Source organism: Ursus arctos, unplaced genomic scaffold, assembly GCF_023065955.2.
Source record: "Ursus arctos isolate Adak ecotype North America unplaced genomic scaffold, UrsArc2.0 scaffold_12, whole genome shotgun sequence".
NCBI lineage: Eukaryota > Metazoa > Chordata > Mammalia > Carnivora > Ursidae > Ursus > Ursus arctos.
In genome coordinates, this window is record NW_026622786.1 from 63,298,704 (window position 1) to 63,326,653 (window position 27,950).

At 45.9% G+C, this 27,950-nt stretch overlaps 2 protein-coding genes across 10 annotated transcripts in view; one reads left to right on the plus strand and one right to left on the minus strand.

Moving 5' to 3' along the window:
* Positions 1-368: 368 nt before the first annotated feature.
* On the plus strand, positions 369-25,711 carry ECHDC2 (enoyl-CoA hydratase domain containing 2). 9 transcript variants are annotated; one of them, XM_048220613.2, is made up of 11 exons: positions 409-879; positions 6,516-6,747; positions 12,714-12,781; positions 12,865-12,952; positions 15,546-15,632; positions 16,421-16,513; positions 17,945-18,001; positions 18,198-18,385; positions 22,498-22,548; positions 24,113-24,160; positions 25,043-25,711. In XM_048220613.2, exons 2-11 carry the CDS (start codon positions 6,615-6,617, stop codon positions 25,118-25,120), a joined length of 891 nt encoding a protein of 296 aa, XP_048076570.1. In that variant the 5' UTR covers positions 409-879; positions 6,516-6,614; the 3' UTR covers positions 25,121-25,711. The 9 variants fall into 9 exon arrangements, with proteins under 9 accessions (XP_048076572.1, XP_026353854.2, XP_026353859.2 ...); XM_048220615.2 differs by lacking the exon at positions 6,516-6,747 and having other exon boundaries at positions 369-879; positions 12,559-12,781; XM_026498069.4 differs by having other exon boundaries at positions 388-6,747; positions 17,942-18,001.
* The window catches only part of ZYG11A (zyg-11 family member A, cell cycle regulator), a 75,301-nt gene continuing 69,833 nt past the window's right edge, over positions 22,483-27,950 (minus strand). Inside the window, exon 14 of the mRNA XM_026498075.4 lies at positions 22,483-27,893. Within this exon, the coding sequence (XP_026353860.2) occupies positions 27,730-27,893 (164 nt within the window). The 3' untranslated portion in view covers positions 22,483-27,729. The remainder of the gene's footprint in view (positions 27,894-27,950) is intronic.

Genomic DNA, 27,950 nt, shown 5'->3' on the forward strand with positions numbered 1-27,950 from the left:
AGCAAGGCACTGAAGAGGCTTTTACTAAGTGTAGAGTTCTTTCTTGAAACTCTGATTAGCCAATAAAGAGCAATGTGATTGGCCGATAAGACAAGGTTACCAACCATAAATATAACAGGTGACAGGGTTCAGATTATTAACAAATAAATAAATTATTATTAACAAATGTTCACAGTCCGCTGGACATTGGTTTCAAACTTGAAGTCCAAGATGCCAGACTCCGGGCCTGGCCGCTGACCGGTCCTGGAGCCAGAGGCAGGGTCGCTCCAGGGGCTTTTTTTTTTTTTTTTTTTTTTTTGAGGTTTTATTTATTTATTGGACAGAGAGAGACACAGAGAAAGAGGGAACACCAGCAGGGGGAGTGGGAGAGGGAGAAACAGGCTTCCGGCTGAGCAGGGAACCCGATGGGATCATGACCCCAGCCGGAGGCAGACGCTGAACGACTGAGCTACCCAGGCGCCCCAACTCCAGGGGCTCTTTATAGAAGCTGATGCCCGGGTGCGTGGCAAGGGCCACCACAGGAACTCCTGCGTGGAGGCTCCAAAGGCCGCGGGAAGGGAGGCACTGGCGTCTCCAGACGGCTCCATAGCGCGGGCAGAGACAGGCCATCAACCCCCTCCAGGTCCAACAACGACTCCAGGGCGTCTGTTCCTACTTCAGTTTGCAGCTCCCCGGGCGCCTGCGCACCAGGACACTAAGGGCCCTCCAGCGCGCCTACACACCGATGAGCGGCCTAGAGAGGCGGGTTGGACCTAGAGATCAGAGGAGGAGTGCCAGAGGGCTGGCGTGACGTCACACCCTTTGGGGGCGGGCTCAATCCGTGGGGCTCCACCGCCATTGGTCAGGAACCCCGTCGTAACCAGGGGAACTGCAAACAAGGTAGGGACCGCTTAAGGTTCGAGCACCTGGAACAGCACACTCTAGGGAGGAGGGTTGGTCGGACAGTTACTCTTCCGTCTCTCCAGAGGCTCCCTCAGACAAAATCCTAGGCAAGAGAGCCCCGGGCCACCACTCCTTGACCCAGGGTGGTCTCTGGTCAGAGGGAAAGGGAGCCCTACTGGTCCGGGATCGGAAGAAGAGCCTAAGGGGAGTGGTCAATGGTTTGGCCACCGTGCAGAGCTGTGTAGGAATCCGGCACAGGCCGGGGCCTTAGAAGAGGTTTAGAGCGGAAAGAGAAGTAGAAGTCTTAAGGGAGCTCTTGGCGGTGTCTTTGTCGGATGTGGAACTGTGAAATCTGGGAGTTAGTATGGTAGTAAGCGTCATCCTGGGTAGCGCGGTCGTCAGGTACTGGGAAAACGGAGTTGGTAAGATGCGTGGGGGAAGACGAGGGCATACTCTCTTTCTGAGCTTCGATGTTAATAATTAGTACTGTTCAGTGCCAGGAACTCTGTAAGCGCTGCCACGCAACACCTCGTTAAGCTTAACAGCCCTTTGAGGTCAGTGGTGTTACCCTGTTTTGCAAATGAAGAAACTGAGGCTCAAAGAAGTTAACTGGCCCCAAATCAAACAGCCAGCAAGTGGCAGAGTGTGATAGGAACTCAGACACACTGTCTCTGGAACTAAATTATAGAGTTTGAGATTTGGAACGGATTGCAGAGGCCATTCATTCCAGAGGTTGCAAATGCAGGTATCTGCAGGGGCAAGTCTGGTGGGTTGGATTGGGCTGTAACTGAAAATCAATTCCCCTTTTGAAAAGGAAGCTTCTCACTCAGCTTCAACTGATTTTTTTCGTGGGTCACTTCTCTAAATACCATGACTTCCAATCAAGCTGACGACCAGATGGCCAGATGCCTCCTGCGGGCCACTATTTAGGGTTCCCTGATTAGAAACATGGAATTAACCATTGAAAACAATCTAAAAGTAGGCTACTCTGATCTCATTTTGAAGATAGGAGGACTAATGGCTAAACAGACTGTTACGGTCTGTGCTAGAATCTAGATCATTTTTCTCATTTCACCACTGTCCCTTCCGGAAATTTGTTCCTTGTATCCACTTAATGCGATGTGGGAAAGTTTTGGTTTAATTGAACAGTCTGATACATACTTAAAAGACGTCCTTGCCTTTTGTACTTCAGAGGTACTATAAAATGTCATTTACAGTTTGCCTTGAGGAAAGATCAATGTAACATTGCTACAGAACAACAGTTTTCAAATATTTTTTTTATCTCAGGACACCTTTATGCTCTTACCTCAAAAGAGTTTTATGTATATTGTATCTATGATATTTACCATATCAGAAATTAAAGCTGAGAAAATCTTAAAACATCCATTTATCAGGGGTGCCTGGGTGGCTCAGATGTTAAGACGTCTGCCTTCGGTTCAGATCATGATCCTGTGGTCCTGGGATTGAACCCTGCCTCGGGCTCCCTGCTTGGCGTGGGGGCCTGCTTCACCCTCTCTCTCTACATGCAGCTCTGGCTACTTGTGCTATCTGTCTGTCAAATAAATAAATAAAAAGTGGGAAAAAAATTCATTTATCAGTTATTTAAGAATAACAGTAAACTTGGGGTGCCTGGGTGGCTCAGTTGGTTGAGCATCCAGGTCTTGGTGATGATCTCAGGGGTTGTGAGATTGAGCCCTGTGTTGGGCTCCATGCTCAGCAGGGAGTCTGCTTAAGATTCTCTCCCTCTGCCCCTCCCTGCACTCGTGCACTTGCTCTCTCTCTCAATAAAATAAATCTTAAATAACAGTAAACCCATTACTTCTGAATATAAATAATAATTTTAATGAAAAATAGCTATGTCCCCCCAAAATTAGTAAGAAGAGTAGCATTATTTTACATTGTCTCAAATCTCTTCAATGTCTGGCTTGATAGAAAATAGCTAGACTCTCATTTCTGCTTCAGCAACCAAACTGTTGTGTTTTTTGGCTGATGTATATGAAGAAAGTCTGCTCTCACACAGATTTTAATTGCCTTTTCAAATAACTAGACATTCTTTTTTGATACTACACCAAAACTTACCAAGTGGTAGTTTCTTGAAGGTGTGTACAGTGTGCTATCTGAAACTGTATTGGTGAATTTTGTACTCTGTTTCATTAAAATCCATTGGTTTATCTTGCCCTTTGTTCAGATATTTTACCCATTGTATGATTTTATTACACGAGGCATTGGTCATTTGGAAAATGTTGGTTTAATGAGTTAAGCAAATCTTTCAAATGTTGACATTTCAAATTCCATAATGTAATATCAAGTGGAATGTCACTATACAATATCAAGAAAATCATATTTGTTAATATCACCACCTATCTCATTTTTTAGAAAACAGTTTAAGCTGCTAAACTCAAGGTAGTAGAAACAAATTTTCATTTGGGCAAAAAATGCCATCAGTTGTTTCATTGAAGTGACAGACTCACTTTTTTTTACATATTTGAGAAAATGTCTGTGAAACACCCAAGTCTGAGTAACTATAGTTTGTTAGCTATTAATTCAAGTAAAAATCGCATTCAATACCCATGTGGCTAGTTCAACTGGTAACTCAAACAAGTACACGAGTGTTTTCTGGGATCAACTATTATCCTTTGGCTTATAGCAGAAGAGCTTGATGTGTTACTTCCCATTTTGTCACACAGAATATTAAAAAGATATGTACTCATGGGATGAAATTGAATAAAATTAATTTTTAGTATTTCATAAGGAAAAAAAAAACAAAATAGAAGTCCATGGAAGTGGAGAGGGACTAGTAAGATAATAAAAGTTGATGGGACACCTGGGTGGCTCAGTTGGTAGAGTGCCTGCCTTCAGCTCAGGTCATGATCCCAGGGGCCTGGGATCGAGTCCTACATTGGGCTCCTTGCTCAGCAGGGAGCCTGCTTCTCCATCTCCCTCTGCCTGCTGCTCCTCCTGCTTGTGCTCTCTCTCTCTGTCCCCCTCTCTCTCTGACAATAAACAACAACAACAAAAAAAAAGTTGTTAATGCTGAAAAGATTGGGAAAGAACATTTCCATTTTCAATGTGGAGGACTAGATAATCAAAAAATTCTCCTGCCAGGGCCCCTGGGTGGCTCAGTTGGTTGAGCTTCCAGCTCTTGGTTTTGGCTTGTGTCATGATCTGATCTCAGGGTTCTGGAATTGAGCACCACGTTGGGCTCCCTGCTTAGCAGGGAGTCTGTTTGACGATTATTTCTCCATCTCCCTCTGCCCACTCCCCTGCTCACATGCACTCTCTTGCTCTCTCTCCCTCAAATAAATCTTTTTTAAAAAATTTTTCCTGCCAAGAAACACCCAGAAATGCTGGATAAAATGCAATAAACATTTTTTTAAATGCATACAGTATGGAGGAGGGGTGTTTTTTCTTTTACTTTTATACCCATCTTTACTGTTTGAATGTTTTGACTTTGTGTATTACTTTTTAAAGACTATTTATTTATTTGAGAGAGAGAGAGCGAGCGAGGGAGAAGCCAACTCCCCACTGAGCAGGGAGCCCAACATAGGGCTTGATCCCAGGACCCCAGGACCCTGAGATAATGACCTGAGCTGAAGGCAGACACTCAACCCACCAAGCCACCCAGGTGCCCCTGTGTATTACTTTTATTTTTATTTTTACTATAGCAGGTCTTTAATTTTTGTCATTGTGCTTTGTTTTCATTTTAATTATCTTTGGGGTAAATGATACTCAACACATAAATTAAGATTCAAAAAGTAAAAAGGTCAAACTGTCAAAATTCTCCCTCCTACCCCTATTCCCAGTTTCCCAGTTCCTCTCCCCATCCTAGAAATATTTTATGTAACTGTAACCAAATACATGCACACCTGAGTAATGTTATCCCCCTCTGTAACACTAATTTTAGCTTTCTTTACTATGCGATTTCACATCTTGAATTTTTCATACTTCAATAGATTTTGAAGATTATATCAATGCATAAAGAGTTGCTTGTGTTTTTTTCATAACTGCCTAGTGTTCAGTTTATGGATGTACCATACTTTATTTAACCCATTCCCTTTTGGTGGATGTTAAGATGGTTTTCAGTCTTTTGCGCCTGGGTGGCTCAGTGGGTTAAGTGTCTGCCTTCGGCTCAGGTCATGATCTCACAGTCCTGGGATCGAGCCCACATTGGGCTCCTTGTTCAGCAGGGAACCTGCTTCTCCCTCTCACTCTGCTTGCCATGCCCCCTGCTTGTGTTCTCTGTCTCTGTCAGATAAATAAAATCTTAAAAAAAAAAAAGATGGTTTTCAGTCTTTTGCTATTATATGCCGTGCTGCAATGTGCTTGTATCATTGCATACCTGTGTGGGTATGTCTGTAGGTTAAATTCCTAAGATTGGAATTTGTGGGTCAAAAAGGAGATGATTTATAGTTCTGATATATATTGCCAATTGCTCTCCATTAAAGACATTCCTACAGCAATGTGAGAGTATTTGCATATATTCTTTTATAACTAAAACAATAGTTTTTGAAACTTATAGTTCAGAAGAGATTACTGAGGAATTACTTCTGCTTAAAACCAGCAGGTTAAGGGGGGGCGCCTGGGTGGCTCAGTCATTGGGCATCTGCCTTTGGCTCAGGGCGTGGTCCCGGGGCCCTGGGATCAAGCCCCACATTGAGCTCCTCCGCTGGGAGCCTGCTTCTTCCTCTCGCACTCCCGCTGCCTGTGTTCCCTCTCTCGCTGGCTGTCTCTCTCTCTGCCAAATAAATAAATAAATAAAATCTTAAAAAAAAAACAAAACAGCAGGTTAAAAAGGACAAAAATGTTATTACCTATAGCCATATTGTTACTACCACTTTTTATTATAACTTGTTATTACCATTGTTCTATCCCCATTCCCCTCTGCTGATTTTCCTTGGATTCCCAGGAACAATAATAATGTAGAAGAAGGGGAGGTACCTTGTTATTTCAAAAACCAGGCGCCAGATTTCCTCTTAACAAAAGAAATTCTTTTTACTGGTGTACTAGATTGCTAGAGCTGTTGTAACAAAGTACTACAGATTGGGTGGCTTAAACAACAGAAATGTATTTTTTCACAGTTATAGAAGCCAGCAGTCTGAGATGAAGGTGTCAGTAGGGGTAATTTTGTCTGAGGCCTCCCTCCTTGGCTTGCAAATGGCCATCTTCTCTGTCTTCATATGGTCTATACTTATCTGTGTCCAAATTTCCACTTCTTGTAAGGACATCAGTCGCATTGGATGAAGTTCTACCCTAATGACCTCATTTCAACTTAATTAATTTTTTATTTTTTTTTTAAAGATTTTATTTATTTGGCAGTGAGAGAGCACAAGCAGGGGGAGTGGCAGAGGGAGAGGAAGAAGCAGGCTCCCCTCTGAGCAGGGAACACAATGTGGGACTCGATCCCAGGACCTGGGATCATGACCTGAGCCAAAGGCAGACACTTAACTTTTTTTGTGTCACCCAGGTACCCCTTAATTACTTTTTTAAAGACTGATTAAAACACTGACACTTAAAGAAGTTGTCATCCTTGCCCCAAATCACACAGCGGACCTGGGTAGGCTTTGCCTAGCCAGGGCTGTAAGTCTCCCAAAGGCAAGAGGCGTAGAGAAGGGCTTTGGGCTCTCCGCCCGTAGGAGGAGCAGTTGTGAAATCCTGGGGCACAGCTGCGAGATTTCCCCCAGAGCGGAGGGAGTAGTGGAGGGGCTCTTGGCACCTTCCCAACCGGCGCCCAGATGCTGCGCGCCCTGACCAGCGCCTTGCGCCTTCCACGCCTCTGGAGTCCCCTTCGGACCCGCAGCTGCGTCTCCCACCGACCTACTGGGGACCCGGAGATCCAAGTGCGCGCCCTCACCGGGCGCGACCAAGGTAAGCGCGCTGCGCCGGGAGCGCCCGGGAGGCGAAGGAGCGGGTCCCAGCCGGACTCCCGGCCCTGCTGCCCCGGCCAGAATCCTGGCCGGCGCGCCCACTACGCGCGGGAAGACTGACCAGTAAGGGGAAGGCGCGCCGCGCGCACTGTGTTTGAGGATTTGATCCCCCACTGCGGTTGCCCAGTCCAGGCTCCCCAAGCCTTTCCTAAGGCCGGGGAGGTGAATGACCATCTTAACTAGCCGGCCCGACCCTAATTTAGGTGGAACTCTAAGTCAACTTTAAGTCCCTTCAGTCCCCCATTCGATAGCCCGGGGCTGTGAAGGAGGGGAGGAGAACTCGCTCAGGGATAGGACTAAGCACCAGCGACGCCCCCTCCCCCAAGCGCCACAGCCTCCCCCCCAGGAACTTTAAAAGCCCTGTGCGCCCTCCCAGCCAAGAGTCCTGGCTAGGTCCCCGGAGGGCGAGGCGGCGGAGCCAATCCAGCCGCCCGCTAGGGAGGCGGAGAGAGGGGAGGAGAGCAGAGGAGGGGCGGGAGCTGGGCACGTGTCCCTGCGCTCTGGCCCTGACCACGCTGGCCGACTTTTGTGCCTTTTTGAGTCAAAGAGAGAAAGTTCTGGCTGGTCACTGGCGACGTGGTTTGGAGCCTATGGCCAAGAAAGAATTCTAGATACGAATTGGGTGCAAAAGGTGGTTTTATTAAAGCACAGGGACAGGACCCGTGGGCAGAAAGAGCGTACTGGGTTTGTGAGGCGTGACTGATTATGTAATATTTTCTATCCTATGGAGGGGTGGGTAATGTTAGGGCTCCAGGAAACTGAATCTATAGGTGTCTGGAGATTGCTTTTTTCTTACAAATCATTAAGACAGTTGCAAACGAATGGAGACTCAAGTCCTGCGGGACTGTGATCCCCGTCAGTTAACCATTTGTTTTCTTCCCTTTCGCAGCAGGGAGTGCCTGAGGAATGTCAGACGTATTCCACTGTGGGGGGCGGTGGGAGGTTGCCGGTTTTAGCTTGTGCTCTGCCCTCAGCTTGCCTTCTGCTCCCTCATCAGCAGGCAGAGAACATTTTCGATTGCACCTGTTGCATTGTTTTTTTGGGGGTAAGAGGAGACCAAAGTGCATTCAGTGGCGTTACACACCTCAGTCCGATGCCCGTTACCATCAGGGTAAAACCATTTTCTTGGTTTTACTTTCTCCCCAATCCCAATCCCTCTCCCTAAATTTGATGTAACATAGTTCGTGTTTTAATTTACATAGTTCTAATGTACATAGATGGGGTCATACTATACATCTCGTATTTCTTCCTTTTTTCCCTGCTTAATTCTAAGTTTTAAAGCGCTGCTTTGCCTGCTCCCTGCTCTTGTGTACTGTTCTCTGGTGTGCATCCCCCACACGGAAATGAAAGGGCTTGGACAAGAAAGGGCTTCTTGCGGCCAGGTGGGATTGCTGGGTCTTACTCTCATGCTTACCTCGTTGCCAAACGCAACAGCACCTGCCTTGAGATTGTTATATTCTTCCTACTTTACAGATTAAGAAACTGAGGCATAGGTTAAGCAGTTTAAACCAGGTCTGATTTCCAAACCTCTCAACTATTAAGTGATTACTACTTGTTTGGTAATCAGTGGCCTGAAACACAGACTTGTGCCTCAATTTTTACAAAACACACAATCACATGTCAAATTAAGGCTCACTTGCAAATGATGGAATATTTTATGCAGAAAAAGCAAGGATCAGAGGATTAAGCCTCTGCCCTTGCCAGAGGGCATATAGAAGGCAGGAGAAAGTTATTTCTCCACAGAGAAAAGGAGGAGGAGGCTCACAAAGGAGAAACCCTCCCACCCCCGCAGTGGTGATTTGGGGTCATTGGATGTTCATGTTAGAGGCCACAGCTCCTGCTTCCACTTGAGGGGATGGCACCACAGCAGTTTTTACCTGGTTACCTGTTGTCCTTGAAAATGGGATTAGCTTTTTAACCTAACTCTGGGCTCTGATGGCTTGACTCAGCTCCTTAGCTGGATGCTCAAGATTCCCCACCACAACCTGACCTTCCCATCTTACTTCTAGTGGTGGGTTCATTTTAAACTGTCCCATCTCTGTTTTGTTCACTTGAATTCTCTTTCCTCTCTGCCTATATAAGTCCCTCTGGAATTAGACACCCCTTCCCCTCCCGTTATCCCTGCACTTTCCGTGTATCTGGACTTGTCGCTCTCATAGGTCCTTAGCTCTTTGGAAGTGAGGGCTGCTAGCTGGGTCCAGCTCTTAACTTATGCACATTCTCTTCTTTTCTGGGCCTCAGTTTCCCCTCGAGATAGTAAGGGGTTGTAAAACCAGTTGGTCTCTAATACCTTACGGTGCTTTTTTTCTTTTTTAATGATTTTGTTTATTTGAGAGAGAAAGAGAATGCGTGCACAAGCAGCAGGGAGGGGCAGAGGGACAGGAAGAAGCAAGACTCCCCACTGAGCAGGGAACCCGATGTAGGGCTCAATCCCAGGACCCTGGGATCATGACCTGAGCCGAAGGCAGACGCTTAACTGACTGAACCACCCAGGAGCCCCTTACAGTGCTTTCTATTGACTCCATCGAGGAGCAAGAATTTTCTGTCCCAGGTCTTTCTAGCTGGACTAAGAATCAAATTGACATGAGACAGATTAATAGGAGAAAATCAAATTTAATTTTGTATGTACCGGGAATTCACACAGACATGGAGATTCCAAAAACAGGTAAAATGAAATATATATGTCACTCTGAACTAAGGAGAAGAGGGTAGGGATCTGGGACTTGAAAGGGAAGGAACATAATTCACAGGAAGATGAAAGGGAGTCAATGTTTGGTAAACAAATGTTGCTGGTCCACCCAGAAACAATGGGACATAGAGGACTTTGATCGAACAGGCCATGGGGTGCCTTGGTGGCAGTTGGTTAAGGGGTTAAACTTCTGAGTCTTGGTTTCAGCTCAGGGCGTGATCTCAGGATACTGATGTTGGGCCTAGCACTCAGCAAGGAGCATGCTTGACTTTCACTCCCTCGCCCTCTGCCCCTTCCCCCTGCTTGCTCTCTTGAGCTCTCCCTCTCTCTCAAATAAATAAACCTTAACAACAGCAAACACACAGGTCTTGCTAGGTTCCTCCCCATCTATCATACCTGGTTCATAGTATAATGGAGTTATGGTGATAGCTCTCTTCCTGGATCAGATCCTCTATCTAAATTCTTTCTAGGCAGTTGTGGGGGAGGTAAAGAGCTTTTTCTGAATCTTTGATTGCTTTTTAACTCAAATAATCTTCATGCCAAAGTGGCCCAAAGCAGCCTGCCCTTGGCCCCGACAACTCCCACCTACATTACCTAACCTGGGATCTAGGCCATCCAGAAAGCAGTGACCCAAGGTCAGCTGCCAAGTAAATTACCAGCCAGTGGCATGGTGGGTTTGGTAAGAGTGGAGACGGTGTGGTACAGACCTATCCCCACTGCAGAGGTCCAGCAAGGGCAATGTTCTCAGAATTAGGGCTCAACTAAAAACTTAGGGACCATGGCTGAGTCCTCTCTATTTCTCCAGGACCTGACATGTAGTAGTACAAATTGAATGAAACCCAAAGACACCCTGTCTGGGTCCTCATAGCTCCCAGTTTGAAGTTCTTTCCTTCTCTTGAATCCTGGAATTTTCCCTAGCATCTATGCCTGTTTCCTGCTCACTGTACCCCCAAACTCTGGCTAAGCACTTATGGACATTATCTCTTTTTTTTCTTTCATTTTATTTATTTATTTATTTATTTATTTATTTATTTTTAGATTTTATTTTTAAGTACTCTCTACACCCAGCTTGGGGTTTGAACTTACAACCCCGAGATCAAGAATCACATGCTCTACTGGCTGAGCCAGCCAGGCAACCCCAAGGCATTATCTCTTTTAATCCTCATAACAACCTTTTTATTATCTTCATTTATGGATCAGTGCATTGAGCCAGAGGAGTAAAGCAACTTGCCCAAGGCGAATGGCTAAGTTGTGACTTGAGCCAAGCACCCTATTTGTATTCTGCGAGAAGGAGATAAAGATGGAGAGAAGGGATAGAGATGAAATATGGGGGACGGTCAGCCAGAAAGAAAGGAGACAGAACAGGAAAGTGAAGAGGACAGAGGAAAGTTTCTATCAATCTCAGGATGTCATGACTATGCTTGTTTTCTATTGCCACATAACAAATTACCACAAACGTTACTGTAAATGATACACATTTATTTAATAATTAAAATTATTTAATTTAATAACAATTATTTAATTATTTAATAATTAATAATACTGTAAAATATAATAAACATTTATTACCTTATAGCTTCTGTAGGTCAGAAGTCCAAGCACATTTTAGCCGGGTTCTCTGCTTCAGGGTTTTACGGAGCCGCAGTCCAGGAGTTGGCCAGGGCTGCAGTCTCATCATAGGCTTGACTGAGGAGAGATCTGCTTCCAAGCTTCTCCCGTTGATAGAACTCACCTCCTGTGGTTGTCGGACTGAAGCCTTGTTTTCCTCCTCTTGGCCTGGGGGCTGTTCTCAGCTCCTGGGGCTGCCTCTAGTTCCTTGCTGCATGAACCTCTCTGTAGGCCCACTAGTTTGTCTACTGAGCCCTGGCAAGACAGAGTCTTACATAAATTGTAACCTAATCATGGAACTAATACCTCATCACCTCTGCCGTATAAGTGAACCCCAATTTTGGAAGTGACAAAATATTTTACAATCTTAGCTGTATTCTGTTGGCTAGAAGCAATTCACAGGCCCTGCCCACTCTCCAGGGAAGGAGATTATTGAGGATATGAAGATTGGGCCCAGTCTAGGATCTATCTGCCACAAACGCCTTGGACCTCTAGAGTCTAATGTGGTTTTTCTGTATCTACCAAAGTTTCCCTTCCCCAGAGTTGCAGCATTTTCTCTCCCGGAGCACTAGAGCTGGAGAAGACCTTGGGAACATCTGAGTTCTGTGGGGCCTCCAGAGCCTCTATTGGGCTCAAAGAACTTTTTTGAAGGTTTCTGGGGAAGCTAAGGAGCCCACCTAGACTGAATGTTACGTTTTTCTGTCCTGAATCACAGTTCTGTAACTCCTGGCTGGAAACTCAGTCCCTTGAGAGCCTTGAAACTGTCATTGTCCCTTCTCTGTGTCATAGATCAACTCACACTGAGAATGCCATCTTAATAAATACTGCCTGTTCCACTGACAAGGCTAAGAACCCTGGGATAAAATAATAAGAGGCCTTTGAAGGCTAAAGGATTAGTAAACACAGGAGAGAAAACAGCCAAGAAGGTATAAGAGTATTTGAGCCCTTGCCCAGAGCTAGTCAATCTTCCCTACAACTGGCCCGGATTGTGGGGGTGAGTTGAGGCTAGAGTGGGAAGCAATGGCCAGACTGGGGAAGGGGGATCTTTGGGGTGGTATTAAGGAATTTGACTTAAAAGGACATGGTTGGATTTGGGTTAGAAAGAGGATTCTGACCCAAATGAGGGAATGAATGTGGGGAGGGGAGGGGGAGCAAGACTGCAGGCAAGAGGGCCAGTTGCGTGATCCATGTAGTAGAGGAAAGAGACCATACCAGGTTACTGGCTGCAAGGAGGGATGTTAGCTGAAAGATCTAAGATCTATTTAAGAGATTGAATTGGTCAAGGAGACTGAGAAAATTTCATGGGTGAGGAAGAGGGAGCAATAGGACAGACTTCTGGGTTGATAGATCCTTTGCTCACAAAGGGTACCGGAGAAAGACTGATCCATGGGGTTTATAAGCTCTTCCACTTCTGTGAGGCAGAAATAACAAGGGGTTATTCTCTCCATTTTATAGTCAGGGAAACTGAAGCCTGGGTGTGTGTGGCTTGCCCCAAGTCACAGTGCGCATGAAGGGTTGAGGTTGCCCAGAACCCAGGCTGCTGCCCCCAGACCCCATCCCAGGAGTGAGCAGACCTACTGGTTCACCCAAGGCTGCCCTGTCACCTGCAGGAATCACTGAGATTCTGATGAATAGACCGAGTGCCCGCAATGCCCTGGGGAACGTCTTGGTCAGCGAGGTGAGAAAGGGCGACACTGGGGGGCGGGGGCGGTGCTGGCCTGGGGCTGGCCTGGGAGGTATCTGACGAGGTCTCCTCTGCAGCTGCTGGAAGCTCTGGCCCAGCTGCGGGAGGACCAGCAAGTGCGTGTTCTGCTATTCAGAAGTGGAGTGAAGGGCGTGTTCTGTGCAGGTGGGTTTCCTCCCCTGCCCCTACCCTGGGGCTCAGCAGGATACCCCCAGCCTACAGGGAGTCGGGGGCTTAGGTCAGCTCTAGCATAGGACTTATTATTCCCATTTTACAGATGTGAACTCAAATACTCGGAGGTAAAATTCCTTGCCTAGTGTTACACAGCTAGTAAGAGGTAGAACAGAATTTTAAATTGGCCCCTCTGACCCCCCAAATCCTTATTCTTTCTGCTATGCCATTATCTGTTCTGACCCTTCATTGAGGAAGTGAGGAAACTGAGTCCAGTGACATTCATGTCTGTGGCCAAGATGGGACTCTGTGCCCCTTGCCCACCCACAAGATCTCAGTCCCTGTCACCATAGCTCTCCACCACCCCTGGACAATTCGGTCCTCACAACAGGACAAGCACCATGAACTTCTGTTTCAAAGACAAGAAACATCCCATCCCCACAAGAAGCGAGTGAGTGAGAGATGCGCTGGGCTGAGCTAAGAACCCACTCTGGGGTGACTGGGGAAGGGACAGCAGTGATCAAGGGGAGATGGGAAGAGGCCATGGACGGACTCGATGGGAAGAGCATGATTTTCAGGTATTTTCAAAGGGATGTGGCTGGTCCCTAGGTCTGAGCTGTGGGAATCACAGGGCCCAGTTGGGGTCTTGCGTGGCAGGACAAGTATGCAGACCGGTCTGCCTGACCCAGCTGCCCTGGATGAGGCCTTCACTCTACTCTGGCCTCTTCCTTTGGCTCTATCCCTGTATGATCTTCTCTATCAAGGTCCCATTAGCCCCACTATCCCAGCTAAGCACAGGGAAGTGGGGGGGGGGGGGACTGTAGGAGGTCTGGGTCTGTCCCTGACTTGCTCTGGAATCCTGGGATCGCCCCTACCTCTCTCTGGGCCTCAGTTTCTCCATCTGTCATTGAGGGGTTGGAACTAATCAAAGAATTGCAAGGTCTCTCAGCTCTGACTTCCTAGCCTCAGACTTGAAGACAATATATTCACCCCCTACTCCTACCTCAGCCCCCTGCCATCTGGCCTTAGATGACTCCGCCATGGTCACTACTCTCACCAAAGTCCTTGCCCACCTCCATGCCACTGTATCCTGCCCTTGCTTCTCAGTTCTCATCTTACCTGACTGCCAAGCCTCCTTGGACCACACTGACCCCTCCTGTTAAAAAATAATCAATGTCAACTATTTCTCAATAAAACTGGAAATAATACATTTTAAATATTTTATACATTTAAAGTTGTGATAAATATATACAGCACACAGAGTTTACATTTTAACCATTTTTAAGTATAAAATTGACACTGAATACATTCACAAGGCCGTGCAACTATCCCCACTGCCCAATTCCAGAACTTTTTCGTCATCCCCCAAAAATTCTGTACTCATTAAGCAGTCCTTCCCCATTCCCCCGCCGTCCCCCCAGCCCCTGATAATCTCTGTTGTACTTTCTATCTCTACCAATTTGCCTATCCTAGGCACCTCATACAAGCGGAATCATACATTTGTCCTTCTGTGTCTGGGTTCTTAGCGTAATGTCCTCAACGTTCATCCGTAGTATAGCACGGCAGAGCTTCAGGCCTTTTTATGGCTGCATCATATTCCTCTGTATATATACTACATTTTTTAATCTTTTTTTTTTTTTAAAGATTTTATTTGTCAGAGAGAGGGAGCACAAGCAGGGAGAGGAGCAGGCAGAGGGAGAAGCAGGGAGCCCGATGTGGGGCTCGATCCCAAGACCCTGGGATCATGACCTGAGCCAAGGGTAGCCGCTTAACTGACTGAGCTGCCCAGGCACCCCTTGTTTATCTATCTTGATGGGCGCTGGGTTGTTTATACCTTTTGGCTCTTGTGAATAATGCTGCTGTGAATACCAGTGTGCAAGTCTCTGAGTCTTTGCTTTTAATTCTTTTAGGAGTGGAATTGCTGGATCATATAATAATTCCATGTATAACTTTTTGAGGACCCACCCGAGTGTTTTCCACAGCAGCTGCATCATTTCCCATTCCCACCAGCAACGCACTGGGGTCCTCCTCATCCATGCCGTCACTTGTTTTCTGTTTCTGTTGTTGTTTATAATAACCCTCCTAAACAGTGTGAAGTTAGTTTCTCATTGTGGATTCGATTCGCATTTCCCTAATGACTAATGATGTTGAGCATTGTTTCTTGTGCTTATTGACCATCTGTGTCTTCTTTGCAGAAATGTCTATTCAAGTTCCTTGTCCTTTGCGGTTTTTGTTGTTGAGTTCGAGTTCTTTATGTATCCTAGATTATTACTACCTTATCAGATATGTGATTTGCTAATATTTTCTTCCATTCTGTGGGTTGTCTTTTCACTTTCTTGATAATGTCCTTTGATGCAAAGAAGTTTTGCATTCTGATGTCCAACTTATCTTCTTGTTGCTGCACCTGTCCTTTTTTGACCCACGAGCCCCCTTTAACTCCCTGGCTTCCTTGACCATGCATTCCTGATGTTTTGCCTTCCTCTCTGGCTGCTTCTTCTCAAGTCTCCTTTGCTGGATCCTTCAACAGTCTGGGATTCAGTAATGGGTCATGTCACAAAGGCTGTCACCAACCCCTCACCATCTGCAGGTGCAGACCTGAAGGAGCGGGAGCAGATGAGTGAGGCCGAAGTGGAGATCTTTGTCCAGCGGCTCCGAGGCCTGATGAATGAGATTGGTGAGGGCCTTGAAGTGGGTTGGAGGAGGGCATTTAGGGGCCCTGCTGATCCCAGAGCTACCCCACCTGCCATACTCTCAAGAAAGGACAGTTTCTGTTGTAAGCTCTGTGGAAAGACAGAGGACTCTCCCAGGGGGAATGGGCACAAGGGATTCTATAAGGAGGAGGGTGAAGAGGAGGTTCAGAGGGTGTTTCGCTCAGAGGGAGCTCTGGCTCTCAGCCTTTGTGTCCTGCTAGTTCTAATCCCCCACCCCTCTACCCTCAGGGTTCAAGCCCGGCTACTCCACAGAAGTCAAATTTCTCCTAAAATGCTTTCAGGCTTTGACAATTTCTGTTCCTTTTGCCTGGAATTTCCCTCCTTGGCCACCTGAACTTTTTACTCATCCTTTAAGACCACTAGGAAGCCTTCCCTGACCTGTTCTCTAAGCTTTATCAGAGGACTGATCACCCTGGGTCATCACTGCCTATTTATAGGTCTGCCTTCCCCATATCTATTCAATTCTATGTTCCCAGCACCCAGCACAGGGCTTGACACACAGAACAGAAAGGCTGGTCCCAGGAAGGCCAACAAAAAAATGGGCCTGAGCGGGGAACATCTAGCCTATCTCCCCACTCCAGTACCCCAGCTAATTCCCCAAACTTTCCCCAACAGGAAAACCTCCTTCTAAGATAACCTGGCTATAGGTTCCAAACCTGGAACCAATGAGGCCATAGCCCCTCCCCAGCCTTAAGTCCCTGTCCTGGTCATGCCAGGGCCTCGCAGGCTGAGCCCTTCTTCATCTCCACAGCAGCCTTCCCTGCGCCCACTATTGCAGCCATGGACGGGTTTGCCTTGGGTGGAGGCCTGGAACTTGCCCTGGCCTGTGACCTCCGAGTGGCAGGTACTGGGCAGGAGGAGAGGTGGGCTAGGGTGAGAGGGGAGGTGTAAGTAAACCAGAGTAAGTCTGGGGACTCTGCAAAGTTAGCCACTACTCTGGGCTTTCCAAACAGCAGCAAAACTAAAGGCAACATGGGAGACACGGAGTTTGGCATAAGCTGGTTCCCCTCCTGGCCCAGCCACTGACTGCTGTAGTACCTGTCACCTCTCAGAACCAGCCTCCCTCATCTCAAGAATGCTTCTACCAACCCCAGAGCAACTGGCTAGAGAACAAAGAGAGAAGAGAGAGGGGAGTCTGAGGACAAAGATTAATTGTTCAACTTTCCAGTTCTATGCAAGCCAATTCTCTCTGTCATGTTTTGCATAGAGTCACGGGGGCAGTTTGTCACTGGCCCAACTACTCACAAACATGCCTGGGCAGGAACATTGCCCTCTGGTTCACTGGCACCAGCTAAGGTCTGCATTACTTTTTCACAGCGGTTGAGCTTTGAAGAGTGCAGGGAGGGGATGAAGATAATTGATTGCCTTTAACCTTAATGACTTGATGGTTACAAGTCCAAGGGCTATCTGGTGCCACTCTCTTCCCCTCACTGCTTTCTCCTGCCACTCCAGGTAGAATATTTAGAAATGGGTACCTCCAGGCATAGAGATAGTTTGTATCTACATGATGCATAACAAGGGCATCAAAATACCAAGTCAGCTCACGTTCCAACTGTGCTTCTCATGTGCCCATGTTTAGGGCAACTAACTTGCAAGGCTTTCGTAGATAGCAGAGTGAATATAAAACCCCTTATAGGCAGGAGTAATGGCCATTCCCTGAGGCCACACTGTATGGTTCAGATGGCCTGTGAGGGAATTCAGGAGAAGCCTGTGTGGTGGGACACTCCAGGAGAGCTCCTTAGAGGAAGCAGAACTCAGAAGGAGATGTGGACTGGAAAACAGGGAAATTTCCGGCTGATGAAAAGCTGGGGGGAGTAACTGTGGTGGGAGCAGGAGTTACTGATGCTTTAGGCCAGGCCAGAGGTAAAGGGTCCATGGGACCGAGAATCTGTTAACCCACAAATAGGCATTGGGCAACTTCCAAGAACCCCTTCCTTGTTACAAGCACCATTACCTCATTTGATCCTTAGCAGCTCTCTGATGAAGGCAGAAGAGGGGTAACCATGGTTTTTCCACCTATGAATGAGGCTCAGGGTGAGACTTGCCTGGATGCATACCTCCCCCGCTGGGGGAAGTAGGATGAGGGGCTGAGCCTCCTGACTTCCACGCTAGGACTCTTCCCAAGGCAGATGGTCTGGAAAGGTCTGCCGGGGCCAGCTCATGAGGGAAGTGGTTGGCTGGAGGGGTGAGCAGAGCCTAGACGCAGGTGTCTCTTCCCTCTGGGGACTGGCACTGCAGGGTAGCATGGGTGCTTCACTCTGTTCTGTTTAAGCAGCTTCCTCAGCTGTCATGGGGCTGATCGAGACCACCCGAGGGCTTCTCCCGGGAGCAGGTAACTACCCACAGCACCCATCCTTCTCTTACTTAATCCCACTCTATCCAGGTTACTTCCCTGCTTTCCTCTTTTGCCCTGTGCTCTGCCCTTCCATCCTAACTCAGAATCTGCTCCTCTGAGAAGTCTTGGTTGACTCCCAAACTGGTCTTCTCTGGGCTCCCAATTATTTACTAACCCTGCTCCATCCTGGCAGGAGGGACTCAGAGGCTGCCTCGATGCCTGGGGGTGGCCCTGGCAAAGGAGCTCATCTTCACAGGCCGAAGACTGAGTGGTGCACAGGCCCACGCCCTGGGGCTGGTGAACCACGCTGTTTCCCAGAATGAGGAGGGCAACGCCGCCTACTATCGGGCACGAGAACTGGCCCAGGAGATCCTGCCCCAGGTGTGGTTGCAGCCCAGTACAGGAGGGAGGGCCTGTGCCATGGGGGACGGGGGGCACATACCTGTGGGGAGGCCAGGGGGTATGTCCCATGGGGCCACACAAGACCCACTTATCCAGACTTCTACTTAAATTTAATTAAAAATTTAGTTTCTCCCGGCACCTGGCTGGCTCAATCAGCAGAGCACACGACTCTTGATGTTAGGGTTGAGTGTTCAAGTCCCACGCTGGTGTACAGATTACTTAAAAATAAAAAAATTTAGTTTCTCAGTTATACTTCCCCATTTCAGATGCTGATAGCGACATGTAGCTAGTGCCTACTACACTGGACAGTACTGTAATCAAATGTCCCCAAAACTAAAAAGGCAAAATTCTAAAGCAGATAAAGAACTACCAGCTTATCTTTCCAACCATACTGCAGGGTGGAGAAATTCCTGAAATACCTCATGTAAGACATGTGTTAGGACCCAGCCTACGTGTAGCCCTACCAGCCGCCAAGTCCAGAGACTCCAGCAGGACATGCCAGGATCTGGCTGATGAAGTCTCCAAGGACCTGGCAGCCTCTCACTACTCTAAGAGGACCGAGAGGGATGTCCCAAGTTTCCATATGAAAGCAGCTTGAAATGGAGCTAGGTTTTAGAATTTATAATAAATACTGACTTAGCCCATATGGAGCCCTTCCTATCCATCAGACACAATCCTATGTACTTTGAAAGTCTCTCAATTACTAGTATAGTCCAGCTGAGCTGATTACCCGTGTTGTATCTGTGATACAACAGACCCAGAAAGATTAAGTGACTTGCTCAATCAAGGTCACAAAAAAGTGATTGCAATACCAGAAAAAGAGACAATACTGGTATTTAGGCTTTTATTTTACATAATACAAAATGCAGTATAAAAACTGGTATTCTAAAGAGTGCAGAATATATACAAATTTTTAAAACTCAAACTAAATATCAAATGCATTTCCAACACAAAAAATTTACAAACATGTTACAAAAAAAGGTATAAGTTTATAAAACTGTTAACCATATATTAACAGATAAAAGTATTTTAATTAATCACAAAAATAAGTATCTTATTTCAGAAAAAATCTTTCTCTGTCTCCCTTAAATTTAAATTACCCTTCTTGTTCTAACTTTGAGGTCGTCTTTGAGAGTAAGGATAATAACTTTTTAAAAAATTAATAGTTTGGTCTAAAAGAAAGCATTTGCTTTGTCTTCTTTTTCTTTTCTTTCTTTTTTCTTCATCACATACAAATGGAATCTGATGCTGTTTCCTAGACCATTTTAATGCTGCCAGATTTCTATTACACTTGAGCAAAAAGTCTCTGAACCAACACAAAACTCTGAGTGACTCAAGGTGGTGCACAGCTGACTGCACTTTCATGGTGGGTGGGTGGGGGGGATTATCTAGCAAGACTTGTGGATAGGGTTTGTCTTTTTGCATAAACTGAATCCAAAAGGATTCAGATTTCAGATTTTTGAATATACTAAAACAATGGTATTCTGCTAATATAATTACTAGTATTTCAATACTTAAAAGTAGCTGTGTATACCAAGACACCAGCTTACCAAAACTTACTTGTACATTCACTAATCCCAATCTTCAATTTCTAGCCGAGTTATTGGATGCCAAGAATGAGGGTTCCTGGATGGGGTGTTAGGGATGGTGTGTGGTAGTTGGTTGTTCTCTAGTGGCTAAACCACCAAGACTAGGGAGTCAAACGGTATATATATCCACACTGCACTCAGGGAAAAAGATGTATGTTTTCAATACATACACACATATCATATCTATATAGTTTTTACTTTTCGTTGGTGAGAATTAGGTAATTTATTAGAATAATTAGGTAATTATTAGGTAATTATCTAATAACAATGCATATTCATGACAAGCAAAACAAACAGAAAAGAAGAATAAGAGCATAAAGTAAAAATCAAAAGTAGGGTCAAGCGCTTGGGTGTCTCAGTTGGTTAAGCATCTGCCTTCGGCTCAGGTCATGATCTCAGGGTCCTGGGATCAAGTCCTACATCCGGCTCCCTGCTCCGCGGGGAGTCTGCTTCTCCCTCTGCCCCTTTCCCACTTGTTCTCTCAATCGCTCTCTCAAAAAAATAAAATCTTAAAAAAAAGGCAGGGTGACCCAGGTGACCTTGTCTTCCCAAGGCTGTCCCAGTTAAAAGTGAAAGTCCCACATCCTGATAACTCTCAGTCCCTCACAAACCAGGACAGGTGGTCACCAAAACAGTTCTCAATTCCCCAATCCCTCTCCCCAAAGACGACCACTGGTTTTTTTTCTTTTAAAAAATTTTTTTTGAGATGACCACTGTTAACTTACACACTCTTCCAGAAATTTTCATTGTATATATAAGAATATATATTATGCACATATACTCACATATCTAAATAACTCTGAATTCCTTTTAAGATGGTTTCGGGGACAAGGAACACACCTTTAGAGGCTAATCCAGTTCTAAGAGACATTTAAAAAACATGAAATTAAAATATGCATAGTAAAGAATTCAAACAGTATGGAAAAGTATAAAACAAAAAGTGAAGTTCTCCATTCTCCTGACCCTTCTCCCCAAAGGCATGTCACACCAACATCTTTTACACAAACGAGATAATAATATACATACTTAGTATGCACCTCGATTTTTTTTCACCCATTTTGGAGAGTTTCCCATTTCAGCACTGTACCAATTTACTCTATTAACAATGTAAGCAAATATCTATTTCCTGAATCTCAGCAACAGTGAGATTACCAGCATTTTACTGTTTACCTAGTCTTAGGTTAAAAGGGGCACCTAATGGTTTTGAGCTGCATTTCTTTAAGAGTAAAACTGAATAATCCTTGTGTTTACATTTCCTCTTCTGTGTACTACCCTTGTGAATATTTGTTAAAAAATCATGCCTGATCTTTGTAAATCAAGGACATCTGTCAGGTGTGCCTGGTTGGCTCAGTCGTTAAGCGTCTGCCTTCGGCTCAGAGCCTGATCCCAGGGTCCTGGGATCAAGCCCCGCCTTGGGCTCCCTGCTCTGCTGGGAGCCTGCTTCTTCCTCTCCCACTCCCCCTGCTTGTGTTCCCTCTCTCGCTGGCTGTCTCTCTCTCTCTCTCTGTCAAATAAATAAATAAATAAAATCTTTGGGGGGGGGGGAGATATCTGCCAGTCAGAAGTATCACAAATATATCTTCTCAATTTTTGACTTCTTTTATTCATGGCGTTTTCCCCAATATAAATAGGTCATTCATGTTTATGTAGCTAGCTTTTTCATTTATGGCTTCTGTGGTAACAGACTTTAAAAATCTTCTCCTGATAAAGGTGTACTTACAAAAACCTCAAATAATACAGTACAAGCAACAGAGGACGTAAATGCAGGCTTTGCCTGGAAGTGAGCCTGGGGATGGAGTGCCAGGCCTGTAGAGGCAAGTTAGCTGGAAGCAAGACCAGTGAGGCAAAGGTGGCTGCTCAGTTGCACTTGCTTCCAAGAGGCTGTGTAAAATGCCCCGCTGGGATCTCAGCCCAGACCATTCCGACTCCACAAAGCCCAAGTCTCCAATCTGGACCTTTTGTTTACTCTGCTGGGATGAAACCTTCTTGCAGTGGAGGCTTGCATCTGCCTAGATGAGGGGGGTAGGGGAACAGAGCAGCAGTGGGAAATGTGACTGGGAATCCAAGCTCTGCCACTCTCTGGACAAACATGGCCAAGTGCTTCACCTCCCTGAGCCTCAATTAAAGATGGCACCATCCTTGGAGGGTGGGTAGCACCATTAGACAAGTCTGTGGGTAGGAAAACACTGTAAATTGTAGCATGTTATACACATTGGTGGGATGGATTAAATGACAAGAACCTCAGATAGTCAGAATTGGGAGGATCAAGATCAGTCAGGCTCCTTCATTATAGATAAGAATACCAACTGAGAGGTAGTAGGTACGAACACTAATAAAATGTAACAGTCAGTAGAATAGATGGAACTTAACCCAGACCGATCTCCCTCTCCATGACTCTTCCCCAACCATGCTATGTCCCTCTCTTTATTCCAAACCCTCTTCCCCAGCCAACTGTCAGCACTAATCCCCTCAACCAAGCCTTTTCTCTTTTCTTTTCCTTAGGCACCCATTGCTGTGCGTCTGGGCAAAGTAGCCATTGATAGAGGAATGGAGGTGAGCAAGTTCTGGGTCAGGACTTGGGTCCACTAATGTCTGGGGTGGCTGGGAGGCAGTGCTTTCATGCCAATGCAGATTGAAAGCACAGCTGGAAAGAACTCAGAAACCGAACTCTTGTAACAGACATTGAGTCTGACCTCTCTCTTTGTGCCTTAGTTTACCCACCCACAAAATGTAAAGTTCGCCCAGGTGACATCCTAAATTACATTTTATCTTCATCTCCCTCCATTAGAGAGAAGGTAATTGAGGTCCAGAAAGGGTAAATGACTTGTCTGGGGTCAGAGAGCAACTGAGTAATAAGAACGCAGCTCTGTGGGGCTCCCAGGCCATGTTCTTGGGTTTGTGCTGGTGGTAAGCAGGCCTCAAGGATAGGGCTCAGGGTGGTGCCTTGGGTGCAAGTTAATCCATCCTTAGACAACTTACTCAGCAACTCACTCGTTACACACTGACTCTAGACCTGAGCTGAGAACTGGGATACAGAGATCAGTTAAATATGGTCACTATCCCCACGGTGAGGAGAGAAGAAAGGTATACACAGAACCACTAATACAAGGTTAAGGATACCAAGTAGGGGTGCCTGGCTGGCTTGGTCAGTAGGGAATGCAACTCTTAATCCTGGGGTCATGGGTTCGAGCCCCATGCTGGGTATGGAGATTACTTTAAGAAAAGGGGGGATATTAAGCAGACACCCTGGAGGGGTGAGAGCTGTGCTACTGATGTGGCTACTACTGTGTAGAGTTGGGTTAGAGATGTTTTGTAGATTTGGGCCTTGGAAAGGATGAGGGTTCGAGAAAAAGAAAAGGTTATGAGCAAAAGTACAGAGGTGTATAAATAAGCAATTTGACTGAATGGGCGTGAGGAATGAGTGAAACTACACAGCACAGAGTTTAGGGGCAAAGGCTCCAGTGCTAGCCTGTCTGGGTTCAAAGACCTGCTTTTCCATATACTGTTGTGACCTTTACTTTCTATGCCTGATTTCTTAGCTGTATAGTAGGGATAATAACCTTTGCTGTAAAAAGTAAATGAGTTTATACATACATGGTACTTCTCTTAGAACAGTGCTTACAAGTGGTAGTAACAGTAAGCACTGGTTAGTAGAGGCTAGAAAGTTAACAGAGGCCCGGCCACAGAAGCCTAGGACGTTATTCCTCAGGGCAACGGAAAGCCTGTGGGGTTCCCTTACCAAGAGGGACAGGAGGCATGGAGAGGCAGCCAGATGCGAAGAGGGAACACTGGCTGTGCAAGCATGGCTTGCACTTACCCTCCCCCTCAGCTCTCCAGGCTGAGTGCCATCCTTCCCACTGTTTTCAAAGCACGTCCCCCTTGGTCCCAACATTGTTTTATCACGGTTACAATTACTGTTCCCTCTCCAGGTAGGAAATTCCTTATCATAATCATCTCTGTTCATATGGACAGGCATACAGTAAGCCTCAGTAGTACTTTGCTGGAGGAATCCATGGAACAGTAGGGAATGGGGTGTAGGCAGTAGGGTGGGCTGGCACTCAGTGCAGACAGAGGTGGCTTAGGTCAGGCTGATCCAGGCACCACTTCTTTCTCACAGGTGGACATCGAATCGGGGATGGCCATTGAAGGACTATGCTATGCCCAGGTACGTGACTGCTGCCAGTCTGCACACACTTCCAGGCAGAGGCCAGGCTAGAGTGGGGAGCCTCGTGCAATACATGACCGATTTAGTAGGTTCCTCCCAACCTGAAGAGTTAGACTCTGGACCACTCCCTCTTACAATCAGCCTGGGCAGTCCCAGGGAAACCACACTGCTTCTCTCTGGGACTGTTTCCTCAGCCATCTAATAGCGTTACATCCTGCCCCACTTGGTGCACACACAATCACAGAGCACACAGGTAGGTACTTGACAAAGTGCCACTTCTACTATCTCCGTACCAGTGGCTGCTGTAGAGGCCAGGCTGGAGAGTTCAGATGTCAAGGCCTTGGTTATAGCCTGCAGACTATGTGTGTTCAATGGGGGTGAGGGGAGAAGGGGTGGTGGGGGTGGGGGTGACCTGGGGCTGACTTACTTAGCCCTGGACTCCTGGGTGAGTCAAAAATAATGTCCAGGTTAATAAATATCCAGAATACTCTTAAACAAGGAGTCCTGGAACTTGCAGAACCTGGTGTGAACTAACTACACACCAGGACTCAAACCCAGATTTCTTACTGCTAAACTTAACTGATTTTCTCTACCAAGCAGCTGCATATCAGACTGCTGTAGACTCAGCTGTCTGGAGGCATGTAAGCAGTGTGCAAGAGACAAATGTGACAGGCCTTGGATACTAGAGATGTGGCCTGCCTTCCGCAGGAGACCAAGGAGCCACTGAGGCCCATACCTTTGCCTGGCCCGTCACCAGATTCAGAGACAATGGAAAGACTTGGACTCTGACCTTGTCATGGGGTGGACAATTCTGAGCAAGTCTTTATTGGCTTCTGGCCCTGCATTTCTGCCCAAAATTAATACTCTGTCTTGTTGTTTCAGAACATCCCCACCCAGGATCGCCTCGAGGGCATGGCAGCCTTCAGGGAGAAGCGGCCCCCCAGATTTGTTGGCAAGTGACTCCCATTTAACTATAATTATGGGAGATGCCAGCCTTCTAGGGCAGGATCCAGAAGGAAAATTTGCAGGGTAACTGTTAATCTTTTCACCTCTCTGGGCTTCAATCTCCTCACAAGGACAAGGATGATAGAAAACAACTGGAATGGTGTTTGATACCAAGGTACTGCCCATGCCACCTACAACTACCTTCATAATTCCTCATCCTGGCTAGATAATCACTGGGGTCAAGTTGGCTTTGGAGAGTATCTGTCTCTCCCTACTCAAATGGTAACTAAGGACTACAACAGACTGCTCCGGGCCTTTGTATAGTTGGCTCTCAGGCCTGACCTCTGCCTCTCAGTTATTGGGTGCTCACCAGAGATGGCAAAAGGTTATAAGAACCCTCCAGTTTCTTCCTCTATACAATAGAGAGAATACAGAAACCCTGGTAGTGGCTGAACAGGCATCAGGAATCAGACTGTCGATCCCAGCTCTCTGCCATTCACTGTGTGCCTCAGCTTCCTCATCTGCAAAATGAAACTGCTGTAAGGATTAAAAAAAAAAAAAAAAAGCCAATGCTTCATGTTCAATAAATGTGAGTTATTATTAATGTACAATGTTCTTATGAGAACCAAATGAAATTATCACTGTGAAAACCTTTTGTGAACTATATAAGGTGGCAGGCAATCTTCGATGGCTGTGGTGCGTAGCCTTCAGGAGCACTGAGAAGGGGTCGGTTAAGTCTGAGGAAGAGAATGGAGGGTCAGGAAATGGGCACTTAGAAATGATGGGGGCTGATAAACGCACGTGCATACTAGCTAGCCCTCCTCCTGTACTAAGGTAGGAGAAGAGAAGGCTGCATCTTAAGCTGTGGCCTTCTGGTCGTTCTTTAATTCATCTGAGCTCCCCGGGCCTACGCCTGGCCTAGGGACACGTAGCCAAGGGCACAGATATATACCAGTAACACTGTTGATATGCTGCTAAATACAAGTGTGCCTAAGGCTGTGTACTCTCTTCCTGGAAGAAAGAGTAACACAGAAGAGCCCAGAACCAACCATATTAGCTGGAATTATGCATTAGCCGTAACTACTCCGTGGAAAATAACCACCTTACTGAGCTTCCTTTTTCTTATCTGTTAAATGGGGAGAATACAACTTATCTATCCCAGAGGACTGTTGTGAATGAAGTAAAACTTGGAGGGGTGCCTCAACAGGCACTAGCTCCTACCACATCCTCACATTAGCAAGAGCTAGTATCTGGTACCAGAATGTTCTAAAGTACTAGAACCCAGGTCAGGAAATGAAGACAGCCTTTTGGAATTATGCAGAACAGTGAATAAGAGAAAATACAGTGCAGTTTCAGAACTGTAGAAGGAAACAGGTTACAAATTCCCCTTATCCAGTGGGACACTGGTGAGCAAGAATTTCGAATATGATTCAGAGTAAGGATAAGCCTCATCTGATTCCAAAAGATGGTACACAGTACCCCAGTTAAGAGTCCAGCCAGCTAAAAGCACAAATATCTAGTATGAAAATATGCTACTAATCAAAAAGGAATTTACTTTTGTTCTTTGGACAGATGAATGGCAAGACACATTTCGTTAGCTGTCAGTAATGAGGAAGGAATTCATACTCTTTCCACAGAGGAGGTTTGCAAAGGACACAAACAGAACTTCTGGTAGTGTATACTGCAGTTGAGGCTGGTTCTCAAAAGCCCCTATTTTTCTTGCCTCCGTGCTAGGCAAGAGCACTCTTGAAATCTATAGCAAAGTCTTTTTTCTGGCTTCCTCTTCCTCTTGGGTTGGTCACAATCCCACTAAAATCAAAACCTTACAGAATCAAGATATATAGTCCCCATATAATCTTCATCTAAACACTCAAAGTCCCAAGTTCTACTATTTTCCACCACCACACCCACTTACACAGAATGTTATGTTCACTCAGTCTAATGTGTAAAGTTGGAGGAAGAAAGGCCAGAGGCAGAATATCCAAAATTGTTAAAAAAAAAAAAAAAAAAAAGTTATTTTTCTTCCCTCTACCCCACAAGTGTAAGATACTTTGGTATTTATTTAAAAAAAAAAAAATTTCCCCCCTTGTTCCTTCCCTCCAATGGAGACTGTGCCTTTTAAACAACACATTTATAATCATATATTTCCCAGAACTTTTTCACGTACTTTTCTGTTAGCCTCACATAACTAGGAATAACAACTCAGGATATTCTTTCAAACATGAAATTTAACATAAATACCAAAGTCTCCCTGTAGGTCTTTCTTTTCCCCTTCCTCTGATAAACTGCCAATTAAGAAACTGGCCAGGGTTAGGAAAAGTAACTGGCAGAGCTGCTGTAACACAAGTTTACAGGTCTTCCCAGGGTCTGAGGCTTGATTTTTCAAAACAGCTGAAGAGGTGTTCTCAAAATGATTCCAACTTGTGTTTGGGATTATGGCTATGGCTATCATTCAAAACCAACCTTTTTATAGCCTACAGAAAATCAACAATAAAAGGCCAGTGAGGTGGCCAACTCACAAACTCCAATGACAACTGGTTTCAACATTCAGTTGCTGGCAAGGCAGGAGTCCTGACACTGAGAACAGAGAGCATCTCCGAAGCCCCGTAGGTTCAGAAGGGCATTCAACGCAGAGCGGGTCTCTGATAGTTCATGAAGTGCATTCTGAAGTCATCTAGAATGGAGGCTACAATCTGCTGTGCTTGGGGGTCTGCCTCACTGTGCTCCTGGATGTCACGCAAAAGCTGCAGTCCTCCTTCTTCAACTAACATTTTGCAGTATTTGCTGGCTGAAAGAAAATCGAACAAAGAAACCTGGTGGACAAATTGGCATTTTAAACATTCCC

Coding starts and splice junctions, on each gene's coding strand:
- ECHDC2 (XM_026498069.4), top strand. CDS start 6,615: ATGCTGCGCGCCCTGACCAGCGCCTTGCGCCTTCCACGCCTCTGGAGT. Junction 12,953..15,545: donor GAAGGGCGTGTTCTGTGCAG/GTGGGTTTCCTC, acceptor CACCATCTGCAG/GTGCAGACCTGAAGGAGCGG. Junction 22,549..24,112: donor CCATTGATAGAGGAATGGAG/GTGAGCAAGTTC, acceptor TCTTTCTCACAG/GTGGACATCGAATCGGGGAT.